Below are 13887 nucleotides of genomic sequence, written 5' to 3' on the forward strand. Positions count from 1 at the left end.
CATCTATTTAATATATTAAATCAAAGTGTGGCACAGACACAGACAAACCGATTTGAATAGGCACTCTGTGACACTGGTTGCGGAGGAGTGCCTAAAAACCTGGAATATCGCCATCAAACGTAGAATATTTCAACTTCTCCATCGCCTCACGGTACATAACACTCCTAGCCACCAAACCCCATGTGATCAAAACAACCTCGATCATCTCCCGATCAACACCTGGCTCTACTGATAAATGCCCAACCCCCTGAGTATCAAAGAGCCCAGCGCTGAAAGTCGCTACAGTGCCTCTGCTGTTTTGCAACTCCCACTTCATTGTGCGCATATCGACCGCCCACTTGTATTTTGTGTCTGATGCATCAGTGAACTTCCAGCCCATGCCCTTGACGCGCTTGTTTGCTTCAATCCGTGTGTTCGGCCCGTGGATGATAGCAAAGCTGGTGACGAATGCATCAGAGTTAGCTACCAGAAGCTCTTGGCCGGTCAATGATAGGGGAATGGTGGTGGTGTCGAACAGAGTGCACTCGCCATCATCAAAGTCTGCTATGGCGGTGGAGAGCGTGATCTTGGTGGCTCCGAGCCCAGCGTGTAGCAGAGCTGGCCATACATCCGAGCTTGCGCCACGGTGTCCACGTGGCCGTCAAAGACGTGCCAGCCCTTTGACCCCTTGCGTTTGAAAATACTATATGCTTGGCTGCTCATAATTAAAAGACTAGTTATCGATGGTATGAAGAAAGATGGGAGAAGTGGTGGCCTGTGGTTGCAAGAGCGCTGTTTTATAGTGGCCTTGCAAGGCATAGCGAAGAATGCGTAGGTAGAATAAAACCAGGTGCCAGGTTTCGTGTGACGATTCTCCATGGTGCTGCATTCTTTTTTCCAACGATACCTTCCAGGACGATCGCCCACCTCTTGGCATGCGTTATCGTGCCAAAATATCGTGTTGCCCAGGCGACGATCGAGGGTCACCTGTACAACCGCGTGTGTAGCAGATGCGGCTGCACCTGGCTCTACAGCAGCCATAGTAGCCACTGCTATCGGTAAAAATTGACCAGCAGAGTACTGCAGTGGTTCAAAAAAAGGGACTACCCGAGGCAAAGGTCCACCTGCCTGGCAACTCTCTAGCACACCAACAGCCGACCCTAGATACCCTCATGGTCATGGGTGCTGGCATTAGGCCGCAAGTGCCGCCCTGTGCTACCATGCTCAAGATTGACTACAGATAAAAAGGCCCAAGCGCCCGACAGTCCACTTTCCCCCTCAGTTGGCTCTACAGGTACCTTCCTCAATACATGCCGATAAACACTCGTTTGTCTGAATGTTGGCCATGGGGCCAAGGTACATGAGGGAATGTCTGCTACATGCATCAGTGCAAGGGGTAATCTAATCAAACGCGCGCCAACGCAAATGCAATCACCGCGCCTCTCTGCAAGAATAGGCCTGGAAATGCCGCACCCCCGCAAGCACAGCAGGAAAAGAAAAAATGGCATAATTTTTTCCCACGTGCCGCATATTTACGCCTCGTGAACTGCACTCCGCCTTGCATTAGCAAAACCCCTCTTACCGCTTTACAGCCTGCACGTTAACAGCACTCCCACTTTTTGCCTCGCTATAAAATAATAATGGATGATTTAGATTTTTACGACATCCTCGAGTGTGCCCCACACTCCTCGCTTGCTGACATCCATACACAGTACTACAAGCTGGCCAAACGACACCATCCGGACAAGACCGAGAAATCCGCGCTCTGGGAGAAGATCCGCGCAGCCCACGAGGTTCTAGGCGACGAAAAGCAGCGCGCGCTGTACGACCGCTGGCGCGCCAGCAGGGTGCCGGTGCCGTTTGAGAAATACAGACAGACGGCGCAGGCACATGCGGTGCACTGGAGCTTCAGTGGCCAGCGCGCAATCTCCGATAGCAGCGCCCGCCAGTGGTGGGAGTGGCGCGAGCAGGGGAACCGCGTGCCGGATCTGTATGAGCGGTTCCGCAACTACGAGATATGAGGTTTGCGTTGCCCGTAATAGCTTTACTGGGCGGCGGTCTGCGGATAATTTTTGCGTGTGAATAGTAGTTATTTAGGAGGCGTAATGCTAAATTCCACTCAGTATGCCACTTTCGTTTGATCAGATACTCGAGGACTTGAAGGGAGGCGAGCCCGATATGAAGAGCATCAGGGAGCTCGGTGCTAGACATGTGGAGGCGGTGGGCAAGGAAGTGCTCGCGGGCCCGGCGCTCAGCACTGCATGCATGCAGAACCTCGATGCGCTGGTCACTACCGTCCACCAGGTCCGGGCCTCCCACCCACAGGTGCAGGATGCACAGGCGCGGATCGGCGACATACTGGCCGACGCCCAAGAGCTCAGCTACCATATCTCCGAGTGAATGAAAATAAATATTATCTCAATGGTCTAAGGTATTTAAAAAGTATGCTATTTTTTGCGGCTCGCCGATCGCCTCGGCACATACTCTTCGTCGTCATCCATGAGGTCCTCGTCGGACTCGTCCGAGTCAAATTCCTCGGGGTTGGTGCTATTTGGATATGTGATGCAGGCGACACGGACGATTTTCAGGTTATTGCTGGCAGGCACACGCTTGCTCGAGGGCTGGTTGGTCTCGGGGTCGTCGGGGACGGGCACGTCGCGCAATAAGATGGGCTTGCCGGGCATTCCCGCGTACTCGCCTAGGGCATTGGGTACCGGCAGGCGGCCGAGCAGACGTGTGGCCGTGAGGGTATCGCAGCTTCCCCACTGGATGCGCTGTCGCCGGCGCTGCTTCTTGCTGCCCACATCGACTGACGGTAGACGCGGCAGTTCGATTGATTTGCGCTTGCTGCCGTCATGTGCATCGCTGCTGTCGCTGGGTTCCACAGATCCAGCCTCTTGGAACCCCTCCAGTAATGCCCTGCCGGAGCCCGGCATAGCTGCCATGTCAGTGTCGGACAGGTCGTCGGCGGGCGTCAATGGGCGGGTCTCAACCAGCTCGTGGATCGCGGCATTGGCGGCAACCGGCAGATTGGCCACGCCCAGTCCCACTGTGTCGTCTGGCAGCTCTGCGCTGGCCATGGACACGTCGCTCGCCGAGTCGTCGTCGTCCAAGCCGCTGGCATAAACATAGTCGCCGTCCTCGTTGATCTCACCGCGTGCCACACGTCGCAGCAGCGCGCGCTCCTGCATCATCGACGAGGGTGACGGCGGCCGGTCGCCTTCCTTTTCGACAGTGTATTTCTCGATCTTGCATGTAAGGTACGTCGAGTTGCGCCTGGTGTTGAGTTTCGTCAGCCGGTCCAGCTGCAGGGGCCCCATTTTCGACAGCGGCTTCTGGGCCACGTGCTTGGCCTTTGGCAGGGTCTGTGTGGCACGGAACCGCCGGCTGCCGGAAGTCTCTGGATCAGCTGCTGTGCTTGTGGTGACTGCCTGGCCCAGACGACGTGCCCGCAGCGACCGCAGCCGTGCCAGCGCCGGGGTCTCCTCTATTTCCTCCTGGTTCTCCTCTGCGTCCACTGGCTTCGATGCTACTGATGCCATGCTGTTCGTGTCGTTCTCTGCGGATTTGGGTTCTGGGTCGACTGTGGACGCAGGGCGGCGCGCGGGCTGTCCTCAGAGTCTTGCAGCGAAGCCTCGGCGCTCTCAATAATGGGTTCAGTGGAAGGCGCAAAGGCAGAGATGTTGAAATTGTTGAACGTCGATGCATTGGCCGATAGCCGCAGTGACAGCCGCGGCGAAAGCTCCTCGCCATCGTGCTTCATTTGCACCTGCTGCGCAGCGGCCATGTTTTCGTCGGCCATCTGGAACAGGCTGTCGATATGCGCGATTGTCGGCGAGGCAGTGGCCGGGCTGTCTTTGAAATCAATGTCGCTGACCAGATTGGCATCGGTTATTTTGCGTGCCTGCCGGACAGGCGTCTCTGGGCCATTCTCTGCCGACTCCTCGTCGATGGCCATGGGCGATACCGCGCTGGACTCGTTGCTGCTGCGTGCAAGATCGCCCAACGGCATGTCATCGTCCTCCGACTTGTCTGCCATATCAGCTGCTTCTACATTTGGTGTGCTGGACTTTAACGGAATGAACGGCATCGACGAGTCCACTGTGGTGCCGTGGGTTGCGTTACATGTCTCGCTCTCCTCGCTGCTGTCGACGGCGATCCTGCTGCTGCCTTGCTCCAGCGGGTCCTCGTCCGACTGCGTGCTATGGACTGGCTCTATTGGCGGCTGCGCCCGAGTCTTCTGGAATCCATGGACGTGCAGTGGCCGTGCAGAGTTTCCGGAATGCATGTCGTTGTGGTCGGTTGGCTGGTGGACCGGTGGCATCATGTGGGGCTTTGCGGCAGCCTGCACAGACCGTATAGACATTGGTGGGGATTGTGGCAGGCTGATTTCCTCCGACCGCTTGTCGATTTCGACGACCGGGTAGACACGCGCAGTGACCATCGGGACGCGTTCCGCAGGGGCACTCATAGGTGCATGTTCCGGCGATCTTGGCGACTGCCTGCCCAGTAGGCCGATTTTGGCGCGGAGAATCGAGCGTTTGGGCTTGAGTGTCGTCGGAGACGCTGGCGGGTCGGTGTCGGGCTGCTGTGGGGTGGAATTTGGTGGTTGGGTTAATAGGGTGGAGAGTGGAATGGTGGTTGTGGATGCGGGGAAGAGCTGGGTAGATTGGGAGTGGTGCAAATGGAGGGTGTCTTTGGACAGATGGATGCTCAGGCGCGGGCTGCTGCTGATTGACACCAAGGAAGGATCATTGACTGACAAAAGTGACTGGCTTAACATGCCGCCGGCAGCCGAGCACACAACCATGCTGCGCTGGCTGCGCGGCGACAGCGCAGCCAGGCGCGTGCCCAAGAGCAGCAGGTAGCGGCGGGCACGTTTCAGGTGCTTCTTCTGCTGTTTGGAAATGGGCCGGGAGGCGGGGCGGTCAAGCACAGTGGCGGCGGCCTCGGCAGCGGCATGAACAACAATATTGACAGTGGTGGCAGCATGGTTGGCGGAGGAGCGCCTGCTGGGAGTTAGTGTGGAGAAGATGCGGGAAATCAATCGCGTGGCGCGATTTGTGGATGACCGGTGGTGTGTGGTATTTACCTGTGGATGGTGATGGTGGTTGCTGTTGTGAATTGGGCGGGCATTGTCGCTGGTGTCGCTAGGTGGCGATGACCGCTGGAACCAGTTGCGAATGGACCGGCCGCGACGGACCTTGGTGGTCTCGATTGTAGCGGCAGATGCGTTGGAGGCGGCGAAGGCCGGTGGTGAGGAGATCATTGGCTCGGACCGCGACAATGGCGGCTCGGACCGCGAATAGGCCAGTGGCGGTGGCACCCACCCCTGGTCCTTGCGGCGACGCGCACTGACCGAGCCCTTGAATGCCAGCTGCTGCAATTCGTGGCGGCGGCGGCGGAATGTGCGACGTGCAAGCGCACCACGGGCGATCCGCTGTATTAATAAAGCGCTGCTGCGCATGCGCATGTACTGTCTCTGGGCCATTATGCTCCTCCACCACGCTTGTAGCTTGACTGCGCTCGCCTACAAGAGAGAGAGAGAGAGAGAGAGAGAAAGAAAAGCGGTGGTGGCAACAATCAGCAGTCAGAGAACACAAAAGGTATGTGAGCGAGAAAATAAAAACCCACAGGCGACAATAGTCGCTCTGCTGGTGATTGTGAAAAGCTGTAATGAATAGAGAAAGTGCGGGTGGGAGGATGTCTGGAATAGGAAATAGCAGAACGGCGTACCTCGTGCTCTGGGGTGTTGAAGTATACGTCGTCCAGCGGCAATAGCATCAACACCTGGGTCCTCCGGCGGTGCTCGTCGTGGGCCTGCATTCTGCGAAACTCTGCATTGGACGCGGGCCCGAATAACGCATCCTCGTCGTCGGCATCGCTGGCTATGCTATCAACATCCGACAGGCCGCTGACCGGGCGATAGCTCATTTCTATAGCAACAAATGCGGGTGGGTGAGGTGTATGCTAGGGTGTTTTCTGCATGCTGCTGGCAATGGAAGACTAGCAATGGAAGGCTGGCAAGCAGCGTGGAGGCAGTGTTGTTACCTTTGCGGCGAGAGGTTGCTGTTACTGGAATGCTCTCAAAGGTTGTCATAATGCACAAAACAAGTAAAAGGCCAGGTGTTTTTGGGTGTGCAGAGGTCGTTAAATTAGCACGAATTGAAGGCGGACGGGGAATAATGATAATAAAAACGCCGTATTTTTAGAAAACAAAAATGCAATAAAAGAGGTGAGGAGGAAAAAGGAAAGAGGAGCTTCTAGGTTTACAAATTTTCGCAATGCATAATGGCTGCAAGACCACCAAGCCGCGAGGAGGAAAGAAAGATCGGCCACATACGACAAAAGAAACCAAGGGAGATGTGGGGGAGGATCCAATCAAGATCAGGCCATGTGCAGCCAATACATGGGTTGAAAAAACCGGTGGCCAAATCGCCGGGATGGGAGCAATGCCGAGGAGAGGGCTGGAGTAGCTGCGTGTGGGGCCCCACATCGCAGCCAGCCAACTCTCGGAAAGACCATCCGAAACCACCACAAAAGTCACTGCTCGCCCTCCACAACGCGGGGGGGTTCGAACTCGGCCGACAGACGGCGCTCCAGCAGCCACAGGGCCTCGGAGCCCGCCACCAGCCGCTTCCCGCGCCGGGCATTCACCGACCCAACATGCGGCTGCGCGGGCCTCGCAATGCCCAGCCCCAGCTCGCCATATGCCCCCGTCGTCCGGATGCGCTTCTGGCCGCTGGTAAACGTCTTGGCACGCGGGCGCCCCGACCCGCTCGACTTGCGGCTGCTGGCATTGCTGTTGCAGGGGCTGCCCAGCTGCGGCGAGTGGTCGCGCTTCAGAGAGCTCTCCGCCGGGTCGGCCACCGGCGGGGCTCCGGCCAGAAGCTCGGCCAGCGCCGGGTCGTGGGCATGGCGCTTGATGCGGCGCCGCAGCGGCTCCGGCAGAAGCTCGTACAGCTCGCGCGTGCGGCGGATCACACTCGCAGCCCGCAGCGGCGGAAACGACCGCAGGAACAGCATCGGCGAGGTCGTCGTGGCCAGGAGCTCACGCATCGACAGCAGCTGGGCCACGATGCAGACCACGTTCAGATGCACACCGAACGCCAGCAGAAAGTCCCACAGCCGCACGACCTGGCGCAGCGGACCCACATTGGCGCTCAGCGTCATCGCTGCTGGGAACGCGTAGATTTTGGCCACTGCGCCGTGTCGCCGCAGATGCGAGTACAGCTGTGGGTCCACAAACGCCAGGCACTCGTCCACCAGCTGCACACACGCATGGACGCCCGGCAGCGACGGCCGCGCGTAAAGCGGACACTCGTTGCGAAGAAACTGGCGGAACGCATAGAACGCAGCGCTCTCGTCCATCACATACAGGAACGGTGCCAATAGTGTGTTCATGCCCTGCACATACCGCGGGGGATCGCTGGCTGACCGATCTACGAGGGTAAAAAAGATAAACAAACTCAGCTTTCAGTGTAGTATCGATGGTTGCAGGCTGCTTCAGAGAAGCCCGCATGGGGAGGCGCCTAGCAATTACGCAAACTCCGCCCACACTACATCCCCCCGGTCCAATAGACCGCCCTGCCCCCGCCTGCACTATTCACTTACCCGGGGCGCTCAGCAGCGCATTCAGCACCCGGACCACCGACTCAGTGGTGACGGTCTTGCGGAACTCGCTGTCGCCTGCCAGCGTGCGGAACGCGTCGTTGTTGATTTTACCCGCACACGCCGACGGGCACAGCCCCAGCGCTCGCTCGTAGCCCTCGACACCCGTCGCCCGCACCTCCAGCATCGCCAGCCACAGCCGCCCACGCGCCTGCTGGTCTACCGCCGGCAGCCCGCCGTTGCTCACCACCAGCACCCGCACCGCCCGCATCGACGCGCCCACCTCGCTCCAGCTCTCATGCACCCGCCGCTGCAATGCCGCCAGCTTGCGCGTCTCTGCCAGCAGCGGCGCCCGCTCCGCCGGCTCGCCCTCGCCCGCCCCCAGCGTTGCCAGAAACGGCGGGATCGTGATCGTCCGCCCCTCTAGCGCTTGCTCCACCGAGCTTATGTCAGACCCGATCGAGTCGCCACCTCGCCGCCGCTGCCGGTAGTCCGACGACTCGGCCGCCTCCCCGGTACGTTGTGTCCACGCGCGCCGGCTCCACCAGCTCCAGCCCCCGTAGATCCCCAGGCTCGCTGACTGGTACTCGCAGCCGCTCGCGCAGCCGCAGCCCGCTGTCGTGGCTCACCGGAGGCGAGGCCCTGTATGCCGACGGTACCCGCGGACTCCCCACTGCCTCCTCGCTGCCCACCGGCTCTTTGAACTCAATACCATTGAGCTGCCGGCTCAGCTCCAGCACCCGTGGTGTCAGTCCGCGCCGGTGCGTTGTGGGTGTTGTTTTGCGCATGTACATACAGACTGAATACGAATAAAATAGATATCGGGTGTGCGTAAAAAGGTCGTAGCGTTAAGAGAAATAATAAAACACCTTGGGAAAGGTGCAATGCGAAGAGGGGATTAAGAGAAGTGAAAGGGTGCGAGAAAGTTTTGTGTATTTTTATAATTTGAGCGGAATAAAGAGAGGACCTGACTTTTTTGCTGGTTCCTGGAATGTAGCACGCACAATAGACGCTAGCCTTTTATCCCTTTTCTGGCCCCTCTCCGCACGCCAGCCGCTGCACTAGTCTACAAGCGCCCCCTTGGCGTGCGGACAGACAGCTGCGAGAAACTCTGTCATTCTCTGCCCACCCACCGGCCCCGCGCTCTATATTGCCGTGTCAGCCTGCCTGGCTCTGGAGTGGGAAGGAGCCTTTGCGCATTTATGTGTCCATGGCGATCCCCAGCCCTTTTCAACCCCTCTGCGCGCAATTGCCATTCAATTCGCATGCAAGCCCAGCCATGCATGCCCAAACCTGGCTTCCCCTCCATCGCGCCGTCGCGCATTTCCTTTGTCTTTGTCTTTTTTCGCCAGCAGGATCAGCCTCCCCACCATGTCAGCGCTGGCACCACGCCTCTACGGCTTGATCTCTCAGCCAGTCAGCGCGCTCTGTTTTAGGCTTTTTCCAGCGCTCAATGCAGCTCCTCCCCGGGTGATCCTCCACGCACCCCAATTTTTCAGTTCGGGACTGCGCCTTGTCCGCAGGCCACGTGAGCCTCGGCCCATGAGCCTACCTGCGCCAACCCGACTCGTTTTCGTGCATTCCAGGATCCGAGTTCCCGAATCCATTGTGATCCCTCCCCAGATCTCCCGCGCCTGCTGCTGCTGATATCTATCCCTTTCATCACGCTTGCGAGGCTGGCCGGTTGTTGTTTCTGAGATGCATCACCCGCTACTGCTCATCATCATGGACAATCCAGCCTCTCCACGCACTATACTGGCTCCAGGATCCTCCCCGTCCGTCCATGCTGCAAATAAAAGAGGGTGCGCCTGTATATCCTCTCCCCACCGTTCCTACATTGCCTTACACAAGCTGCAATCCAATTCCCCATTAGACTTATTTGCATTCGGCCACGCATCCCCTTGAATCCCACTTGCAATACAGGAAATGAAATGCCCCGCCACTCTGCTCTCCCTTGTCTACTTCTCCCCAGTCGCATTGTCATTGAGCCAGCGCCAGATCGCCACAGATCCTTCTGGCAATAGTGCTGTCATCCCAGGATCTCTCCAGGGCGATGGCGCCGGACAGCCACCATTTGACACCAGTGCCCAGCAGCCGATTTCTGATCCTGGCGATGCTGCCGGGCTGTTCCCATTTGACGGCAACGGCCAGTCCCTGCTTTCTGCTGGAGATTTCCAACAGCCCTCTGGTAGCAGACAGCCGCCATTTGGTAGCCCTGGTCAGCAGCAACCCAATGACACTAGCCAGCAGCCTGGAAGCAGGCCCAACACCAATCTGCAACAGCCCACCGGCACCACCCAACCCCAGAGCCAGCCCACAGCTGTCCAGGACTCTGCTTCGTCAATCGCAGACCATTCCAGCGTCAATTCTAGAGCGTATGTCGAGCCTGTTCAACTTTGGCCAGGAAGTATCCCCCAACCCTGCTCCATCTGGCGTGCATCCTGGGCCAGTCTGTGTCATCGCCTTCCCGGAGCGCTGAGCTGCGCACCGATAGTCTCTCCACGCAGCAGGAGGAATCAGCAGAGACGCCCGGGGACCTCCACGCCAATACGGGCAATGTGGGCAGGTCGGTGGCTGCGTGCGCTGTGGCTGTTGCCGCTGCATGCATTCTTTCTGGATCCATCTAAGAGCCTCATTCGTGTATAATTTGTCCAATCTTGCCACTCATCTCAGAAGTATGAATCAAATAAATACATTACAGCATTATTAGACATGGTACCAAAAACCCCCCAATGCCCTGGCAATGCAACCTTAAACCAGTGCATGCCCTAAATCGCATATACACATTTGATTTCACTCCTGTTCCAGGTTGAACGATTACCACATGTGTCATGTCATAATTACGATTATGCCCAGCTTTTGTATTCGTTGGAGTACACTTTTGATTTGCCACCACTCCTTCTTACCTCGAAGTTTCGATTGGTTTTTGGAGAAATAAAACATGCAAAAAAGAGTTTCTACGTGGAACCTCCAGAGGAATTGAAAATTACTACAAAATTCGGCCAAACCCAGCGCTTCTCCTGCTCTTCTACATAAACTGGCCCCACCCCACTGATCTCCTGTTCGTTGGTGTCCTTCTGCAGCGGGATCTGTTGTCGCCCACACCTTCACGGACCGGTCGTTCATGTACCTATGCAGTTCCACGAGCCGCCACGACAGGATTATCAGCGGTAGCTGAGCCAGATCCTCAGCCCGCACAATTTCCACAGTTCCAATACGCCGCAGGCTCGGCCCACCCGCCGGAAGTACGCAACGATCTCGCCCTGCTGGTCTGTCAACTTCCATGTCCGCGACAGTAGCCTCACGCTCCACTTCAGGAGCCGCCCCCGCAGATCAATAAACTCGTAGTGCTTTGAGGTTGCCTGGAACCACCCGTCGAACCCTGGCCCATGGATATCTGCCACATGCGATAGCAGCACCGGGTGTGCCTCGTATTCTGCATGGTCACCGGAACGTGTGCTCCCCTGGTACAAATATACTGGCAGTGTTTGGCATACGACTGTGTAGCACGGTGTGGTGGTACTCTCTGCATGTGAGCTGCTTTTGTGTACTCCCGGGTAGACGCCAACGCACTGAATGTCCCGTTCTCTATCAGCGTATACTCATGTATGGCTGACATGGGTGAAAGTGATGAGGGTGTATTAAGGATGAGGTGAAGAACTGAGGAACAGAAATGGGGGATACTGGTGCACAAGGCAGGGAAAGGAGCAAAAGAAGGGGTAACGCCCCCAGCCTGTGATTTCCCCACCTCCCGAAGATCCCAGAGATGTTCCATGGACCGCATTATGACCGGTCCACAAAGCCGTTTCTTTGTGGCACATTTTCAACTGCAGGTCACCGTGATCGCCTGTCAAAGCGTAATAAATCGGAATCCGGGAGAGGCCGCTGCATATCTCCAGATCTCACAGCGGAGTAACATGACAGTGCGTCTTGGCGCCCAGCCAGCAGGCAGGCACCTGCGCCACTGTTCCATCCTTCCGACTGTGCATTGTTTTTGAATGTGAATGGTATTGAAGTATGTAGCAGACTAATAAGTACTCAAGCATCCTGTTCCCGTTGCACTCGAGTTAGAATCACTCCACAGCCAGCTTAATAGAAATCCGGTTAGAACATTTTTGGTGCTCATGATGCGGTGTATTCGACAATATGTCCAGTACTGTGGTAGATACCCTGGCCTTGGAGCCATTACCAGGCCTGCTGCCAAAGGTAGTTATCGCACTTAGAGCCCAGGAAAGCAGTGCAAGCAGGCGTAGCTCTTCGCTAACATTCTCGTCTATGGTTAAATTTGCGTAGCCGCAGTACCAAAACTGGTTGCCATCGAAAACCAGCAACTGCATTCCCTCGACGGTCATGCAGCTGCCAGCCTGTCTCCTTGTTTGAACTATCCACTTATATGCGGCGCCTGACAGGTCAGAAAACTTCCATCCTGTGCTTTTCACTCTCTGCTTGATGCTAGTCTGTTGACCGCTAATCGAAACCCGTACCTCTTTATCGTTGGCACCATTGACGTCGGCGATAGCCAAGGGCTCTCCGCCATCATCAGTACGGGCAGCCATGCCAGGCACAAAGGTTACATCATCAGAAATATCGAATTGCTGCGAGCTGATAACAAGCCGAGGTGGCTTGAGGATATGTTGTAGGTTAGCTCGCCCAGCCCCGTGCGGATTCGATGCTGTTAAAGCGGCCAGAGTAAACAGAGCAGTTTCTGCGATTGTCGCCCAGGAAGAGCGTGTATTCCTCGATTGCCATAGTCAAAAAGTGCGTAGACGGAGATGCAGTTGATAAAAGGTGATGCTAGTCTAACTTGTGAAGCCCTGTCACCCGTGCACATTTTATGTGACCCACACAATGCGGAGTCCGTATCGGCCAATTTTTTGACAGCATCTTGGCGTGCATGCGTGTTGCATTCTGGAACCAGCCGCCACTGATTTCTCGTAACAAGCCATGTTCCCAACATCCGGGCGAGACAATACCAACCGGCAAACAGCGTACTTTGATTAGTAATGTAGCATAGAAATATGTGTGGCCAAGCCCTTGGCGAATATGGCTGCGTACCTTTGACAGGATGGCGTCTGTTCGCAACAGCAGTGTATAATCAAGCTGACAGCAAATTATACATGCCATGCATTAGTATGGAGGTCATACTCTTCATGTAGCTGTCGTGCTTGACAAGGCTGATAAACCATCTGTTAAACGATGTATATTAAAACCCACCAACACATGGCGTTGGTAAATGTGTCGTCACCTCCACCTACACTGTTTGTAGGAACAGTCTTACTCGTAAAAATCGCTTTAGCACTCAATGCCCACGATAGTAGGACCAGCATGCGTAGGTCCTCATCCATACCCTCGTCCACTATGAAGCTGGCATAGTTGTCACTCCAAAACTGCCTGCTGTCAAAGGTAGCAACAGCCTTTCCTCGATGCCCTTGCAGCTCCCAGCGCTTCTCCTTGCGCAAGACCTCCCATCTGTATTTAGTCCCATTAGGGTCGGTGAACTTCCAGCCGACGCCTGCAATCCGCTGCGCTACTTTAACGCTCTTTCCTTTAACAGAAACCTGAGCAGACCTACCATTGCCCTGACTAACGTCAGCAACAGCCGTATTGCCATCAGAATGAACCAGCATGCCAGGCACAACAGTTGCATCATCGGATATATCCAGATTATGAGAGCTGATAATAAGACGAGGAAGCCGAAGAAAAATGGTGTATGCCAGCTCGCCCGATGCCTGTGCCGAAGCAAGGTCAGTAAATCCTCCATGGTAGATGGAGCAATTGGTGCGATTGTTGCTCAGAAATAGGTGTACTCGACCATAGCCGGGAATTGTCGATATTGGAATTGCAGGTAGCTGATGTGTAGATACCACCCAATGAATTGGGCGTTGATATAATTAAATACAGTCCGTTCGCTATTGGGACCACACGTGACAACATGTATTGACAGGTTCTTGGCAAGCAAAAAAGTTCTTGGCATGCACACATGTTTCTCGAATCTCTGGCCTTGCATACGGTTGGGGCTGCAAATCTAAAGGCGGTTGACAACCTGCTCGGAAGCAGCTGTCGCCAAAGGATCGCTATTGCACGTAGTTGTACAGTCGACAAGGCGGCAACGCCATGTTCCGCACATGTTGCTGCGTGCCCCTTGATACATATGGGCTATTGAGGCTGGTGCTGTGTCCAAGATATTTGGTTAAATAATAGTTCAGTGAAGACTACATATGTTCGGCATGTGGAATTAGTCAAGATTAAAACCAGACTTTATTGATATACCGGGATTAACAAATGTGGATATTTTTC

The 13887-nt window shown here is 55.8% G+C and overlaps 8 protein-coding genes across 8 annotated transcripts; 2 read left to right on the forward strand and 6 right to left on the reverse strand.

The window, feature by feature from the left end:
• Window positions 1-461: 461 nt before the first annotated feature.
• DL89DRAFT_93371 (uncharacterized protein) lies at window positions 462-1079 on the reverse strand. Its single transcript, XM_040892276.1, has one exon. The coding sequence runs from the start codon at window positions 1018-1020 to the stop codon at window positions 544-546; it is 477 nt and encodes a 158-aa protein (XP_040738949.1). The 5' UTR covers window positions 1021-1079; the 3' UTR covers window positions 462-543.
• A 475-nt stretch (window positions 1080-1554) lies between these two features.
• Window positions 1555-2410, forward strand: DL89DRAFT_273367 (DnaJ-domain-containing protein). The gene has a single exon (XM_040889057.1). It carries the CDS (start codon window positions 1620-1622, stop codon window positions 1998-2000), a length of 381 nt encoding a protein of 126 aa, XP_040738950.1. The 5' UTR covers window positions 1555-1619; the 3' UTR covers window positions 2001-2410.
• Window positions 2411-3306: 896 nt separating this feature from the next.
• DL89DRAFT_93381 (uncharacterized protein) lies at window positions 3307-6163 on the reverse strand. The gene is made up of 4 exons (XM_040892277.1): window positions 6031-6163; window positions 5716-5915; window positions 5072-5509; window positions 3307-4567 (listed from the first exon to the last, which is right to left on the reverse strand). The coding sequence occupies exons 1-4, from the start codon at window positions 6077-6079 to the stop codon at window positions 3509-3511; spliced, it is 1746 nt and encodes a 581-aa protein (XP_040738951.1). The 5' UTR covers window positions 6080-6163; the 3' UTR covers window positions 3307-3508.
• Window positions 6164-6885: 722 nt separating this feature from the next.
• On the reverse strand, window positions 6886-7825 carry DL89DRAFT_214628 (RabGAP/TBC; the record flags this gene model as incomplete). The annotated part of the gene is made up of 2 exons (XM_040884272.1): window positions 6886-7412; window positions 7594-7825. Coding segments are annotated over 2 exons (759 nt in total), but the record flags the coding sequence as incomplete, so codon positions are not given.
• A 1136-nt stretch (window positions 7826-8961) lies between these two features.
• DL89DRAFT_327641 (uncharacterized protein) lies at window positions 8962-10217 on the forward strand (the record flags this gene model as incomplete). Its single annotated transcript, XM_040891552.1, has 4 exons — window positions 8962-9006; window positions 9640-9740; window positions 9772-9997; window positions 10041-10217. 4 exons carry the CDS (start codon window positions 8962-8964, stop codon window positions 10215-10217), a joined length of 549 nt encoding a protein of 182 aa, XP_040738953.1.
• A 294-nt stretch (window positions 10218-10511) lies between these two features.
• DL89DRAFT_273369 (uncharacterized protein) lies at window positions 10512-11474 on the reverse strand (the record flags this gene model as incomplete). The annotated part of the gene is made up of 4 exons (XM_040889058.1): window positions 10512-10868; window positions 10896-11089; window positions 11114-11191; window positions 11252-11474. Coding segments are annotated over 4 exons (609 nt in total), but the record flags the coding sequence as incomplete, so codon positions are not given.
• Window positions 11475-11531: 57 nt separating this feature from the next.
• Window positions 11532-12187, reverse strand: DL89DRAFT_273370 (uncharacterized protein; the record flags this gene model as incomplete). The annotated part of the gene is made up of 1 exon (XM_040889059.1): window positions 11532-12187. A coding segment is annotated over exon 1 (467 nt), but the record flags the coding sequence as incomplete, so codon positions are not given.
• Window positions 12188-12404: 217 nt separating this feature from the next.
• On the reverse strand, window positions 12405-13394 carry DL89DRAFT_273371 (uncharacterized protein; the record flags this gene model as incomplete). Its single annotated transcript, XM_040889060.1, has 2 exons — window positions 12405-12776; window positions 12809-13394. Coding segments are annotated over 2 exons (624 nt in total), but the record flags the coding sequence as incomplete, so codon positions are not given.
• Between the last annotated feature and the right edge of the window lie 493 nt (window positions 13395-13887).

The sequence above is a fragment of the Linderina pennispora genome, assembly GCF_002104995.1.
Source record: "Linderina pennispora strain ATCC 12442 chromosome Unknown DL89scaffold_201, whole genome shotgun sequence".
NCBI lineage: Eukaryota > Fungi > Kickxellomycota > Kickxellomycetes > Kickxellales > Kickxellaceae > Linderina > Linderina pennispora.

What these genes read in the sequence shown, in the direction of transcription:
- DL89DRAFT_93381 (XM_040892277.1), bottom strand. Translation starts at nt 6,079, where the DNA reads ATGACAACCTTTGAGAGCATTCCAGTAACAGCAACCTCTCGCCGCAAA. An exon ending in TCAACACCCCAGAGCACGAG is followed by an intron (nt 5,510 to 5,715) that starts GTACGCCGTTCT and finishes TCTCTCTTGTAG; the next exon opens with GCGAGCGCAGTCAAGCTACA. An exon ending in ACCACCATCACCATCCACAG is followed by an intron (nt 4,568 to 5,071) that starts GTAAATACCACA and finishes TCCACCCCACAG; the next exon opens with CAGCCCGACACCGACCCGCC.
- DL89DRAFT_93371 (XM_040892276.1), bottom strand. Translation starts at nt 1,020, where the DNA reads ATGGCTGCTGTAGAGCCAGGTGCAGCCGCATCTGCTACACACGCGGTT.
- DL89DRAFT_273367 (XM_040889057.1), top strand. Translation starts at nt 1,620, where the DNA reads ATGGATGATTTAGATTTTTACGACATCCTCGAGTGTGCCCCACACTCC.